General features: G+C 33.9%; 1 protein-coding gene across 2 annotated transcripts in view; it reads right to left on the reverse strand.

Annotated features, from left to right (window-relative positions):
• Nucleotides 1-5,277: 5,277 nt before the first annotated feature.
• Nucleotides 5,278-16,676, reverse strand: part of STPG2 (sperm tail PG-rich repeat containing 2) — a 582,130-nt gene continuing 570,731 nt past the window's right edge. Inside the window, exons 14-16 of one of the 2 annotated variants that reach the window (XM_032332947.1) lie at nt 11,554-11,580; nt 10,887-11,035; nt 5,278-5,565 (exon numbers count right to left, since the gene is read on the reverse strand). In XM_032332947.1, coding sequence (XP_032188838.1) covers nt 5,565; nt 10,887-11,035; nt 11,554-11,580 — 177 coding nt within the window. In that variant the 3' untranslated portion in view covers nt 5,278-5,564. The remainder of the gene's footprint in view (nt 5,566-10,886; nt 11,036-11,553; nt 11,581-16,676) is intronic. The other variant, XM_032332948.1, reaches the window with a different exon arrangement.

The raw sequence follows: 16,676 nt of genomic DNA on the forward strand, positions 1-16,676 counted from the left end.
AAGTGCTTGTTACCACCTTTTTAAATCTATCATTATCTCTGAATTTGATTCTTTCTGGGGCATTTGGTGACTTTTCTTTTATCATCACTAACCTTTTTAATTTTGCATAAATCCTTTCTGCTTACTGATAAAACTGGCTCTTTCCATTAAGGCATCAGTTTTGTGTATTTATTTTCCTTGTAGTGGCAGACTTTCTGGTGCTCTGGTTTAAATTTGTCTGTAAATACCGCAAAATTTCCACCAATAGGTAGACACAAAGGACCCATGCCCTCACCAAAACCAAAGTGCTAACAGAAGACATGAACAGACATTTCTGCAGAAAAGTCATCCAAATGGCCAAAAGAAACATGAAAACTTTAAACCCATTCTTATATCACCTAAATAAATACACCTAAATTTTAAATTGTTTATGACTCATGCATATTGTGTTGCTTTGCTAGGGCTCCAAGAACAAAGTATCACAAACTGATTGGCTTAAACAATAGAATATTGACTCAGTCCTGGAGGCTTGAAGCTTGAGATAGATTAAAGAGTTAATCTTTTACATAGAGTTATCTCTGTGTGCCTCCAAAGTGACGGAAGTTTTCTCCCTTTTACAGAGCCAGAATCATATTGGATTAGGACCCACCCAAATAATCTCTTTTAACTTGATCATCTGCAAATGTTCTATTCCCAAATAAAGTCTCATTCAGACACTGGGAGTCCGGACTTCAACATCTTTTCGAACATAATTCGACCATATACATATGGAAGATTCTTTTCATCTGTACAAGTAAGTTACAACAAGTTCTAGTAAAATTGGCACTTCGAAGGTGGCATGATATTTTTTACAACACTGCAGTAATATTTAGCCTGAACAAAAGGAGAAAACACCTTACCTTGTTTTGCTGCATCTCTTATTTTATCCTCGATCTGGAACATGCAGAATTTGTCTGAGTAAATCCACATGTATTGACTAATTGACAATTACATGCAAACTATTTTGCTGTGCATTTTGGGTGATAGGAAGATATGTAAGTTGAAGTCTGTTTCTGAAAAGTTTGTATCGTATTAATGAAAACATCAAAACATCAAGAATTCCAAGACACTTAAGTCTCTCTACTTTCTGCAGTTTAAGAAAAATGTTTATTGAGTTCTCCCATTATGTACATATTTCTTCATTGCAGAATTGTGTTCATACTCTGTGAGCTGCAAGTTTTAAAGAGTCCTTGATATGAATTTATACCACTAACTGCATTGAGAATGTCTGTAACAGAATAAGACCTTATCAATTACTAAAGAAAATGTAAATCATTTTTATTGTTGAATAAAACAATGATCTATTGCACAAATTTTCAATTGATAGTTAACTTCCTTGTTTTAGAATCAGTACCTCTATTTGACATACATGGAAAATTATCCTTAAGTATTAATTTCATAACTTTGAGGATGAACAGCTTTATACACAGGACATGAGAAAGTAGTCTTTCCTTTTCTAAAATTTTTTTCTGTGACCCCTTAGCAAACAGCTTGCAATTATTATCATTCTTACATAAAAACCATAGTGATTAATACTATATTCAATTTACTTTCTCTTTTTAAAAATTTTTAAATGATTTTGGTTTTAAGTAATCTCTACACTTAACATGGGGCCTGAACTCACAACCCTGATATCAAGAGTTACATGCTCCACCAACGGAGCCAGCCAGGTGCCCCTGCTTGTCTCGTTATTGCTTAAAACAATAATATGAATTTATGCAAGTAAGAAACATGCTCTAAGAATCTGGGTTTAAGTCTAATATTCCACATAATCCTATAGATTACATAGATCCCCCATTCACTTTTGAAGCAATTTACAAGATGAAATTCAAAATCAAAATATTTTTGTTTTTAGAATAGAGTCTTTCTTTTTATAAATCATTTTGCAACAAGATTTAAGACATATTTAACCTTCAGAAGAAAAGACAATCTTCAGTAATGAATTTATGCCTCCCCTATGATGTTATCTACTAAGAATGATGTTAAAACCCACTTTGGATCTTTCATTATTTGACTGTAGGGAAAATTATATGGATAGGCACCAAGGCAAACTGAAGACAGTTCATCAATAAGATCTACCTCATATGAAGATAAAATCATAATCCTCAGAGTATATATCATTCTGGATATCTGAATTACCTAGACAGCTGAGCTATAACCTTTTAAATACTATCAATGAAAAATTTTAATTCTTTTTAATGGACACATTTCCTAAATCTGCTATGCACTTCACTGTTATGCTAAGTAGATGCTTAATGAAACGTTCTTGACTCCTCAGTCATTATTACATAATATTTGTTACTTAATGTAGTAAAATATGATTTTAGACATAAGTGTATAATGAAAGACTTATTTCATTGTGCTGAAGGGGCCCTGACCAAGATATGGTCTTGAATTTTCTTTCTTGATGTCAACTTGGTTTTTAATTATCTGTTGCCTCATATAGAAGCTGCTCTGTGAAATATTAAGTGGTATCTCATGGATTGATGTTATCTTCTTCTACAGGCTTTTCTTCTTGTTCAGAAAAATTGTCATCTTTATTATTGTGTTAATTAGCATCACTCAAAGTTTTGTCTCTAACTGAACGTCATTAGCTTAAAACCACTTCCCCAAATCTCATATCCTTTCTTCTATGCTAAGTACATTACTTTCAAAAGAGCATAGAGAAAACACTCCTCACCCTTCAAGAATTAGGTAAAAAATTTTGGAGAAGTAGCTTACGTAAAGTTTTACACACACACACACACACACACACACATACACGTGTGCATGTGTATGAGATAATTCTGCAGACAAGACTCCAATATTTTTTAGTGCTTGTCATTTATTAGAACTCTAGGTGTAAGTAATACAGGGGATCCTACATAAACAAATTCATGTTCAGTAGTTATGAGTGCAAGATTCCAACAGAAGCTTTGTTGAGTTTTATAGAGAAGCCTCAGCTTTTAAACTATATACTACAAAAGTAAACTACAAATAGTTTTTTTAGATTATAGTTTATAGTATATATAGTTTATAGATCATATATATATAATTTCTAAACAAATAGTCTCTGTTAAATATGATATATAATTTCTTTGTAGAGATACATTTTTAATTTCTAAAGGTTTAGTATTAAATCCCATGAAAACTGCTTCAAGCATTTCCTCCAAATTTAGGAATAATCACTGGTAAGGTCTGATTTAAAGCAATGGAAATTAGGGCACATAAAGTACATTTTCAACAACCTTGGAGATAAAGAGGTAGATAATTTTGCAGAGCTGCTAAAAATGAAGTACAGTGCTAGTTTTTTAATAGCTTCCAGCTGGAAAAAATACACTATGTAGTATTAACTAACATACCAGAAAGCAAGAAAAGAAGTAATATCTTTAAAATCAGGGGCACCTGGGTGGCTCAGTCGCTAAACATCTGCCTTCTGCTCAGGTCATGATCCCAGAGTGCTGGGATCGAGCCCTGCATAGAATGCCACATTGGGCTTCCTGCTCAGCAGTGAGCCTGCTTCTCCCTCTCTCACCCCTCTGCTTGTGTTCTCTCTCTTGCTGTCTCTCTCTTTCTGTCAAATAAATTAATAAAATATTTTTAAAAAATAAGATAAAATCAGATATAGAGTTAGAAGTCACAAGGGAAGATCATTCAAATCATTGATCCTGTTTGCAATTTAGCTGCTTCTAACACTGGGGAACTGTAGGCAGCATGGTCTAGTGTCAGTGAGAGCAGGGAATTATCTGTATTACCATAGTTAATGATCACCCTGGGCAACAGAGGGAAACCCCGATAGTCTAGCAGTAACAGCATATATTTTGGGAGGGTCCACATGGTGGATTGCCCTGCTCATGAAATTCCTTTGGTAATAACATTGAATATCTTGATCACTAACATATTAAGCAAAGGTTAAATTGGTCAATAACACTAAAGAACAAGAGATGATTAAAAAATATTTCTAAATAAAAAATTGCCTCCGCAAAATGAGCTCTATAATTATCATGTAAGAGACAAGTTTCCTCAAGGAAAACTAATATTAAGTAATAGTGATGGTTCAATTGAAGAAATGAAAACTAACTAAAGCAAATAAAAAACTTACTGGATACAATTATTGGAAAGGATCAGTTGGTGGTGGGGGAAGTCTTTTCCAATTAGTTCTGTTCTTCCAGCTAGTCTAGTCTGGAGAATTTTTACACAGTTTTAGGATTATAGACATAAGAATTAGTTCTACTGAATAATTAATACATTATCTTGAGAGTTGTGACCAGTGAACTCTCCCACATTCTGAATTTTCATCTTTCTATTTTTCTTTCATGAACAGATTTTCATATTATGTGATCTATCATAGAGAAATATAATTAAGAGGAAGACAATAAAAATAATTCCATAAGGTACTACCTGAAAAGAATACATGCAAGGTTGTTACAACATATGTAATGTACTTCAAATGCTCTTGCTTTTCTGAAATTTCTGTGACCAAAACTATATTTTACATGGTTCACATGACATATGAACAGGCAACTGCTGAAAAAAATACTATAGGGATGACAGAAACTTTGGGAATTACGTAGGTAGAGTTTAATTTCACCAAATAAACGCCTAGAGGAAAATAGAGGTTCCAAGTCTTCATCCCAGAGTACAGTAGCTGGGGAGTTGTTAGATACTGGGAAGCTGTGGTATTTTATCAACTCATTTGGCAATGGTGAAGCAGAAGCTATGTTTGAAAACTACTGATCTAGCACACTAACTGCTTTTACAGCCATAGAACAAAGATCCAGAACTTTAGTTAGGGTTACATAACTAGAACATGAGCTCAGAGTTTCATTTTATTTTTTGAGACAGAGAATGATCACAAGCAGGGGAAGGGGTAGAGGGAGAGGAAGAGAAAGACTAAGCAGACTCTGCACTAAGCCCGGAGCCCAGCATGAGGGCTTGATCTCAGGACCCTGAGATCATGACCTGAGCTGACATCAAGAGTCAGATGCTTAACCAGCGGAACCACCCAGGAGCCCCTGTGTGTTGCTGTAATTTAATCACTTTTCCCTTGATCTCCTATCTATACATAAACGTCACACAAAGTAAAACATACACAAAGTAAATAATATTTTTGTGACTCTTGCTCTCTACTTTTATAATTTCAGAGAAATGAAGAATAAGAAAATAAGTGGATAACACATACATGTAATAACATCATGTACTTATTTTCAGGACGCCTAGTATTTGGAAAGTAATTGTAGTCTCTGGTTAGAGAATGAAATACGAAAGTAAAAAAAGAAAGGGTTTTCAGATGTCTTTATTCAGCATTGTGTTTTATATGGAAGCGTTAATAATACATGTTTAGAAAGAATGCAATGAATATATATATACTGCTGTTGTAATAGGAAAATTCTGAGAAAAAAAGAACTAAATGTCTTGCAAGAACAGATTTTTCTATCTCTTGAGGTTAGAAGAGCAATTATATTCCTTTGAGTAGCTGATGGAGGGCATCATCAAAATGGAACTGCTTCTTTGTGAGAGAACTGTCAGCTTACCTTTATGTTAATAGATAATACCTTTAGAATATATCTGTGGGGAAAGAAAAGCTGTTTCAGTAAGTGTTGTCTCTATTGTAATTCTCAACCTAAGCCAAAATATTCTTTCAGATTGCTCCTCTAGTTCATTACCTCAAATAAAATAAAGATACAAAAATTTCACAAAACACTCTTTCCTTCTAACCAGATTGACTAAGTATCACTGATATCAGGTAGTTCATATTATGTGATAATCCTAGCTTTTAGATTGTCCTAATGACTCTGCTGGGGACTCAAAGTAGTTAAAAGTATATATTAAATATATATAATACCTGCAGTAGTTTGGATATTATGCCATAATATTAATGTATTTAATCCAGCTGAGAGAACAGAAAAGAAATAGCAACCAAATAAGCTGTTCATACTTTCAAAATATAATTTAATATACTAATTTTTCCATTGGTTAATATTCTGGGAATTAAGCTTACTTAATTAAATTTTTTATAAAATGTACTTGTAACACGTAAGAGGCTATACTAGATTTTTTTTTTTTTAAGATTTTACTTATTTATTTGACAGAGAAAGAAAGACAGAGCACAAGTCAATGGCGGGGGGGTGGGTAATAGCAGGCAGCAAGCAGAGGGAGAGGGAGAAGCAGGCTCCCCAGTGAGTGGTCCTGGATCTCAGGACCCCAGGATCAGAACTGAGCAGAAGGCACTTAACCGACTGAGCCACTTAGGTGCCTGAGGCTGTACTATATTTATTCTCAGAAGAAATATCAATTCTTTCACTAAGTTTTATGTATGTGAGACTTCACATAACAAAAATATTTTATGTTCATTTCCATTATGACCAGGAACAGTTGAATAAAATGTGGCTTGATTGACACAGAGTAACCTGTGAAATCCACAAATTTGTTTTAACACCATCATCCCTGTTATTTGGTATTCTTCTGGGCAATTCTTTCCCCATTTTTAATCACCCAATACCCTTCTGTTACATGGCTTGTTCCCTTTCATTCAAACATGAGTGGAGCTGATAGCAGCCCTTTGAACATGTTAACTCACTCATTTTTCTTTACAGTTAATGTAGTAGTTTAGCCAAGCACTATATTTCTCTCTAATTGTGAAATAAAATTGTTTTTCCTGAAAGTTAATTAAAGGAGGAAGCCTCCATATGACACTATACTGACTGAAATGCAGAGAAATTCTGAATGGAAATCTTATGTCAGTTTGTGAGTTTCTCTCGTAGTAATCCTAGGAGAGCATATAAACAGAAAAGATAGAAATAGTCTTTTTGTTCATCTGTAATGGTGATTAGTTGAATAAGGAGCTAGTTTGGTTTTATCTTCTGAAGGTTTATTTCACAAAGGACTTAAGATGTGGGTGGGCATGTCTGGGATACTAAAACACTTTTGAAGGACTTATTTTTGTGTGACATCTGGTAAAAATAATTAAATAACTAACCATACAACCTTAACATATTCTTTTAGTTTATAATGTGACAATAATCTTAAAGGAATAGATTTGCAGCTAACAAATCATTGGGCACCACATCTAAAACTAATGATGTACTATATGTTGGCTAACTGGACTTAACTAAAAAAGAAATAGATTTGCAAGAAAGTTTGATAAGAACATACATTTCCTTAAAATAGAATATGCGCTTTTTAGTAGGATGTTGAGTAAATAGTTACATGTTAAGATGTATCATATTTAGGAGATATTCTTTCCAGTTGTAAATGTCCATCAAAGTTATTGAATTTCAGAAATTGTTTTAGAGGTAAAAAGGAAAGAAAGCAAGCTATAGTAAAAGAAGAATTTCAGATATGGCAGAGTAACTCACTGTAGACCAAGTCTCTGAGAAAAATTACAGAATTTATTTTTGCTTATGTTTATTTAAGAGAATGGAGAGCTACGCAACCAGGTCTTGTAATGCCTAGGAACCTGGTGAGAAAGGTGAGGAGGGAATAGCATTGAAGTGAGCCTCACATTCCCTTAGACGACTCTTTGAGTTTTTAAGAAGCATGGAAGACAACTACAAACTAGATAGGAATCTAAATTGAGACTTTGGCTCTCTCAGGGTCTATAGAAACAAACCTTAGAGTTCAAGTTCAAGACAATAGGTCATGAAGGGACAAAATCCCAAAGAACAAGAAGGAACACAAATGAGTCTGAGATTGTATTAATTTTCCCCTCAGGACATTTGTTTGATTTTATCTGATATGGGGGTAGTGTCAAAAGACTAAGAAGTAGAGTCAAAAGTGCAGCTAAAGATCTAGGCAGTTGCACAGAGTATTTGGTAGTTTCAAAGACTGAAAGTAAAAATATTAGAGGAAGAACTCTAGTGATTGTCACTGACTTCCTGCTAAGATCACAGAAAGGTCATACCCTGGGAACATACCTGATGGTCATTAGATCAACACTCACAAAAACATGAAGCCCAATCCTGAACAAGCAAAATCGCACACTGGGAAGAGATGGTTGCCCATACGTAAGAAGCCTGAGAGAAAGTGAAAGGATGTTCTGTCTGGAGGAAGATCATATGAGATAAAGCATCAAATTACCTATGTAATTTTTCATAAGTTATGACCAACATTTGATCAAGCTTAGACATGCCAGGGGACAGAATCAAAAGATAGAAACTGAGAGAATAAAAGGACAATAAAAACATATCCAAAGGTGATTCAGAGTTTGTGTCCTTTAACATAAATAAAGAATAAAATGTGACAAAATTGTTGAGAAGATAGAGAACCTCTCCATATAATTGAAATTTATAAACAATAATGAAAAGGAAATTATAGAATTAAAAATATAATGGTTAACATTAGGAATACAATAGATGTGTTTAACTTCAGATTGGACCATTGAAGAGATTAGTGAACTAGAAGAGTGTTAGAATATATACAGACTGAAATATAGGAAGGAAATAGGTCTGTATTATAGAAAAGAATATACAAGATACATGAGATGCAGTAAAGAAAGAGATTTAATATCTGTAATTGCATTTTCAAAATATAAAGGAGGATGTTATAAAAGCAATATTTTAAGAGATAGTGGGTGATGATTTTCCATAACTAATAAAAAGACATCAACCTACACAATTCAGAACTTTAGCGAACACCAAGGAACATTTGGGTAGAGACAGGAAAACCTAAGGACATTAAAAATAATTTCTTAAAATGCATAGAGAAAATTTGAAAAAGCAGCCAGATAAATAAAAAGCACATCATTTTCAAAGGAAAAACATTTTCTTAGAAACCTTGGAAAGCATTATACAATGCGATGACACTTTTAAAGTGCTAAAAGAATATATATAGGAACCTCTAATTCTTTATCCAGTAAAAATATTCTTTGAAAATGAAGATGAAATAAAAATGATTCTAAACAAAAAAGGAGAAAACTCATCAATAACAAACCTTCATGAACACAAATTAAAAGCAGTTCATTAGAAAGAAGAATAATGATAGCACAGAAAAGCACAGCAATGCAAGAAGGAATAAAGAACAATGAAACATAAATATATGGGTAAATCTAAATAAATATAATTTAAGAAATGACAATAACAACATTTTATGGGATCAAAAAATAGATATAGATTGAAAATTATAACATTTAGGGGCACCTGGGTGGCTCAGTGGGTTAAAGCCTCTGCCTTCAGCTCAGGTCATGGTCCCAGGGTCCTGGGATGGAGCCCCACATCGGGCTCTCTGCTCAGTGAGGAGCCTGCTTCCCCCCTCTCTCTCTGCCTGCCTCTCTGCCTACTTGTGATCTCTGTCTGTCAAATAAAATAAAAAATTTTTTAATTAAAAAAAAAGAAAATTATAACATTTGTAGTACAAAAGTCAGGACAGTAGTTTTAAATGATGTTAAATAGCTTTCGTATTTTTGCACTTTAAAGAATTACTACATATTAATAAGTAATAATGACCATGAGTAGTTAATGGGCTACTGCTCTCTGTCATAACAAAATATGTAATAGAGTGGAGCTAAAATTAAAAATAAAACATTATTGGGGTGCCTGGGTGGCTCAGTGGGTTAAGCCTCTGCCTTCAGCTCAGGTCGTGATCTCAGGGTCCTGGGATCAAGTCCCACATTGGGCTCTCTGCTCAGCAGGGAGCCTGCTACACCCCCCACCCCCCCACCTCTGCCTGTTTGTGATCTCTCTGTCAAATAAATAAATAAAATCTTTTAAAAAATTATTGTAGACATTGTTTTCCAATATACTGATGAAATCACTATTCCAAAACATAGATGTTCTAGACCAGTATCGTCCAATAGAAATATAATATAAGCCTATGATCACATTTAAATGTAAAAATTAACAGTTAGTAATAATCATAATAGTATATTTAACCCAGTATATCTGAAATACTATCATTTCAACATATATAAAATTTAAAAAGTATTAATCAGATATTTTATACCCTTTTTTTGTCAAACTAAGTCTTCAAAATCTGGTGTGCATGAAATAGCCATATTTCAAGTGCTCAATAGTCACATGGGTCTAGTGGCTACCATTATGGATGGCAGAGGTCCATGCTGTGGCAAGAATAAATTCTGATGACATCTAGATTAAATCTAATCTACTACTCCAGTAAGTAGTCTAACAATTTATCATATATTAAATTCTATATTTTATTATTTTAATTTTAATAAGTACTTTTTTGTTTAGAATCTAATTCTCTAGCAATTAATATAATCTCAGTAGTTTCCTGAAATATAACATTAACGTCATTTTGTGGTGTAGATACTGAAATGAAAAGCAACCTCTTTTGGAATACAGTAACATCAGATTATTCAAGTCCATCCTATGGTACCAAAAAACCCCCAAATAAAACCTAAACCAGTGTTAGTCATTACTATACACTTGGTGTTTAACCCATACCTATTAACTATTTACTTAGGAATATTCTTAGTTCAAACTTGCTTGATAATACAATTTATTTGAAAAAGCCTATATATTTCACTGAGATGTAATCTCACAATAACTGACTAGACCATGGCATTATTTTGTAGATTCTTTGTTTTAAAAGATAGGTTAATTGAAAGAGAAACACAGTCAGCTTCACCTCATTAAGGTAGCTCTCCTATCTTAGTGTTAAAGGCAAATGAAAAGTAGACTTTCTAAAAACGGTATTCTTGACCAGGTTCATCATTTATTTCTAGAAGCATGCATAGTGGTCTCTACTATAATATGTTAATTACCCCGAGCGATATAAAGCGATATAAACAGCCAAGCTCTAGAATAAGGATACAAATACATTGCTTTGAAGACAGAAAAAAATTATCTGTCTCAGAGATTCTGTATGACAGTTAATTCATGGACTGTAAAAATGTAGCAACCCTATGATTCAGTGAGAACAAGCACACTTACCATTTAGAAGGTTTTACTTTGCTTTCTGGATTTTTTTGTTTGGCTTTTTGTTTTACAGTAAAAGTGTTTTCTCTTGTAATCAGGGAAGGATTTGGTAGAGTGACATTAAATGTCTTCTTCAAAACAGAATGTCTTAAAAATGGACTGAGCTATGGATATTCAAACAAAAGAATAGGATATGTTAATTATGTCATTCATAAAACTTTGAGAAATTATTTTTATAAATCTATAAAGAGCTCATTAATGTAAATAAGTTACAACTTACCAATACCATTCATTAATACTGTACACTTTAAGATTCCTAGGGTTAATATCTATAAATGTGCTTTAATGTATAAAATAATTACTAGTCATGAGGGTAACTAAAACATGTTTAATAGTTTTGTTGAAGATTATTATACATATTTGAGACCAAATCATTCATGAAACTTTATATCATGTTTTAAAAAACAAGTTTTTTGTATATATCAATATTAAATCATCTTTATTCTCAAAATAAATTTTGCTTCTAATGATGGTAGACACCAATTTCTCAGATGTGCCTTCTCTTAACATATATCATTTCAATAAATACTGATTAAATGCATATCATCTGCCCAAAACTATTTTTGGTATTATGAACATGCAGTAACAAGATGAAGTTTACCTGAATTCACCATTTACTTACCACTGAAAACACTGAGAAAGCAAAAACCTAAAAACAAAAGGAAAGAAAGAAAGATAGAAAGAAAAAGTATCTGATTTTCATTTGCTGTGAGGGATGTTTACTAAATCTCTTGCAAAAAGAAAATCATTAAAAAAAATAAATAATGGAAATAATCCTAAAATTTATATGGAGCCAGAAAAGATCCTGAATAGCCAGAGGAATATTGAAAAAAAAAACCGAAGTTTGTGGCATCACAATTCCAGACTTCAAGTTCTATTACAAAGCTATAATTATCAAGATAGTATGGTACTGGCACCAAAACAGACATGTAAATCAATGGAACAGAATAGAGAGCCCATAAATAGACCCTCAACTCTATGGTCAACTAATCTTTGACAAAGCAGGAAAGAGTATGCAATGGAAAAAAGACAGTCTTTTCAACAAACGGAGTTGGAGAAATAGAACAGCCACATTCAGAAGAATGAAACTGGACCATTTCCTTACAACACACACAAAAATCGACTCCAAATGGATGAAGGACCTCAATGTGAGACAGGAGTCCATTAAAATCCTTGAGGAGAACACAGGCAGCAACCTCTTGTACCTCAGCCACAGCAACTTCTTCCTAGAAACATCGCTGAAGGCAAGGGAAGCAAGGGCAAAGAACTATTGGGACTTCATCAAGATAAAAAGCTTCTGCACATCAGAGGAAACAGTCAACAAAACCAAAAGACAACTGACAGATGGGAGAAGATATTTGCAAATGACATATCAGATAAAGAGCTAGTATCCAAAATCTATAAAGAACTTATCAAACTCAACACCCAAAGAACAAACATTCCAATCAAGAAATGGGCAGAAGACATGAACAGACATTTCTGCAAAGAAGACATTCAAGTGGCCAACAGACATATGAAGAAGTGCTCAACATCACTTGGGATCAGGGAAATACAAATCAAAACTACAGTGAAATACCACCTCATACCAGTCAGAATGGCTAAAATTAACTAGTCAGGAAACAACAGGTGTTGGCAAGGATGCAGAGAAAGGGGAACACTCCTACATTGTTGGTAGGAATGCAATGCAGCCACTCTGGAAAACAATATGGAATTTCCTCAAAACGTTAAAAATAGAGATACCCTACAACCAAGCAATTGCACTACTGGGTATTTACCCCCAAAGATACAAACATAGTGGTCTGAAGGGCCACATGCACCCAAATGTTTATAGCAGCAATGTCCACAATAGCCAAACTATGGAAAGAGCCTAGGTGTCCATCAACAGATGAATGGATAAAGAAGAGGTGGTATATATATACAATGGAATACTATGCAGTCATCAAGAAAAGAAATCTTGCCATTTGTAATGATGTGGATGGAACTAGAGGGCATTATGCTAAGTGAAATAAGTCAATCAGAGAAAGACAATCATCATATGACCTTACTGATATGAGAAATTTGAGAAACAAGGTAGAGGATCATAGGGGAAGTGAGGGAAAAATGAAATAAGACGTAACCAGAGAGGGAGATAAACCATAAGAGACTCTTAATCTCAGGAAACAAAATGAGGGTTGCTGGGGGGGTGGGTGTGAAGGATGGGGTGGCTGGGTGATGGACTTTGGGGAGGATATTCATCAGTCTTACACAATTCATAGCACTCCATATGGAGAGTGCTGTGAATTGTGTAAGACTGATGAATCACAGACCTGTACACCTGAAACAAATAATACATTATATGTTAATAAAAAATGGACTATTTATTGAACTGATATTTATTGAGTGCCTCAATCAGAGAAAGACAATCATCATATGACCTCACTGATATGAGAAATTTGAGAAACAAGGTAGAGGATCATAGGGGAAGTGAGGGAAAAATGAAATAAGACATAACCAGAGAGGGAGATAAACCATAAGAGACTCTTAATCTCAGGAAACAAAATGAGGGTTGCTGGGGGGGTGGGTGTGAAGGATGGGGTGGCTGGGTGATGGACCTTGGGGAGGGTATTCATCAGTCTTACACAATTCATAGCACTCCACATGGAGAGTGCTGTGAATTGTGTAAGACTGATGAATCACAGACCTGTACACCTGAAACAAATAATACATTATATGTTAATAAAAAATGGACTATTTATTGAACTGATATTTATTGAGTGATAGTATAGTGCTATCAACACTTATCTTTTGTGGGTTCTCATGCCCCTCTCTCCAAGAACACTGTACAACAGGATACATAAAGAAGTTGGGAATTAAGGTAAGTAGTTGTAAGTACAAATTGTTGGGAATATGGCATTCTTAGATTTATAGTTTTCGTTGTCTGCATGTGAGAGATTTAGGTTTCAGGTTTCAAAGTTTCAGGTTTAGAGTCATCTTCATAGAGAAGGATAATTAATAGATCTCAGCACAATTTTGAACTTGGACACTTCAAATGTCTGTAGCCTTTGGAAGGTTATTCCCCCTCTCTGAACTTCAGTTTCTTTTTCAAATGGAATTAATGCTATCTACCTTATATAGACTGGGTCTACTAATTGAATTAAAGTATATAAAGTAGTCTTTATTTCTGATAAGCAATATAGCTTAGTGGTTAAAAGCACGGGCTTTTGGTTGGAACTCAATCTTGCCTTGCTATCTGCTTTCTGTCTGCCCTTAAGTAACTCATTTCTGTCTGTCCTTAAGTAACTCTCCCTATGCTTTGGTTTTATATTTTAAAAAAATAAGGATGATAAAACAATAACTATTTTTAGTATTGTTTTGATAATTAAATGAATTCCTATATTTAAAGCATAAAAAACCTGGCATATCAAAAACATTATGTATCAAGTATTATTATTATCAAAAGCATTATGTAAGTATCAATTATTATTATTATTATTATTATTATTGTCTTGTACAGTGTCTCTCCAAAAGTAAATACTTTATAACAACATACATAAAAATAAATTTTTATTCCTATAGTTAGGGAACTGTGAAACAGAGCAGGGAAAATTAGTCTTTAGTCTAGTGGTGTGCAAAAACACTGAAAGTTCACTGGGTTATATTACTCCAGCAGGATAAATTAAAAGACAGATTATTTTCATGATCAGAAAATGAGAACAGAGTCAGGCAATCCCCACATCTTGCTCTCAGAAAATATAAATTTTTTCATCAATGTTCTTTTTTAAAAGCATGATTAAACAGAATATGTTTATACAATTCCAAGAAATATAATGCAACACAAGGAAAATAACATTAATTTGAGTAACACCTAGTACTTATTTACAATATAAAAAATACACATTTCAGGAAAAATATAATAAAATTAGAACAAAACAAAGTGGAAGTATGAACTCAATCATTTAAAAAATTTAAAAGGACATTTTAAATAACTATTAAGTTAAAGAAAATGTAAATATAAATGTTTTAGAAAACAATACAGAAGAACAAACCAACATTCATAGAATTAACCCCAGAGCAGCAGTCATAATCCAAAATGTTTTATGACTTAAAAAAGGAAAATAGGAAATTCCACTTAATATTCCTTTCACTCATTCCACAAGTGAATATCAAATGTCTTCAACATGCGAGGCACTGACTGTACTAGGGTCTAATGACAAAATTGCCAACAAACAAGACGAAATTCCAGGCCTTGTGAAATCTACAATCAATAATCTGATAATAATAAAATAAATGTAAAATCAGACAGTGATAAGAACTCTCAAGGAGAGGTACACAAAGACAAACAGAAGACGTGACTTAGTAAAGGCAATCAGAGGCTTCATCAAGGAAGTGATGATCTGAAGGAAGGACAGACCCTCGCTAGGCTACAATGAGAAGAAAAATGGAGGGACATAGTCTAGGCTCAGAGACCAACATACACAAAGGGCTGTAGCATGCTCTTGTCAATGAAAGACCAGTGGGCCTGGAGTGGCATAGAGGAAGGGAGGCACTATGAAAGGTGATGATATAGAAGTAAGTAACCAGGTTGAGAATTTCAGTCCTTGTGCTAAAAGTAATGAGAGACCATTGATGTTTATTAAAAAGAGAGGGAGAGATGATTCTCTGATTTGCCTTTTGGAAAAAATATTCATTACTATATTTGACATTAATGTTTTTATTATACAAACATTGAATATCATATATATTCTTACCTAACTACTAAATTAATGTATGTCACTCATTTCAACAGCAATACTCTATTTTTGTTTATTGAAATAAGAATTAATCAGCAAGAGGTTTTCAGATTATAATTACCTTCCAGAAGCAAGGAAGATTCAAGTCTGCTGCTCAAAGGAGAAGAAGGGGTTAGAGATGAAAATGTGCTAGTTATGTACAAATAGACTACTGAGAGATTATAGCCTGGGAGAAGGAACCAGGGTCAAGCCATTCAGAACTACCAAATTCTTGGCCATATGGAGAGGGAACCTATATAAGTTAGGAAAAGAGAGCAAGTGGAGAGATATGTCGGGAAGTAGTGTGTCAGGGAAGAGCAGGAGAAGAGCATACAAGAAAGTATACCAAGATTTCAACCCTCCTGAAAAGTCTAATAATAAGTAGACTAAAAACATTCTGCATATTGAGAGAAAAGAAGCACATTGATTAACTTGGTTGACGTAAACTAAAATGATTATAAGCTAGACTGGAGGAAACTGAGAAGAGACGTAAAGAAGTACAGCACTAAGGAGAAACGTTTTCAACAACTAGCTGCAAAAGTAGAAAAGAGAGAGAAATAGCCAAAGGTGAATGGAGGGTCTAGGAGTATTGGTTATATTTTTTTTTAACAGAAGAGATTTGAAAGTATGTGTGTATACATTTATTTTAAAGATTTTATTTATTTATCTGACAGAGGGAAAGAGAGCACAAGCAAGGGAAGCAGGGAGGGAGAGGGAGAGGGAGAAGCAGGCTCCCCTCTGAGCAGGGAGCCCAACATGGGGCTCCATCCCAGGCTCCTGGGATTATGACCTGAGCTGGAGGCTGATGTTTAACCAACTGAGCCAACCAAGTGGCCCAAGATTTGAAACTATTTAAAAGACAATGGGAATCACCCTGTAATTGAGAGTGGGATATCTGATAGTGAAATGGTCCACAAAATGCAGTAGGGATAAAATCCATAGCATAAGATATATGGAGGTTTCAGTGTCCGATGGAAAAAAATGAGTAATCTTCCAT

Source organism: Mustela erminea, chromosome 2 (assembly GCF_009829155.1).
Source record: "Mustela erminea isolate mMusErm1 chromosome 2, mMusErm1.Pri, whole genome shotgun sequence".
In the NCBI taxonomy this organism is placed as follows: domain Eukaryota; kingdom Metazoa; phylum Chordata; class Mammalia; order Carnivora; family Mustelidae; genus Mustela; species Mustela erminea.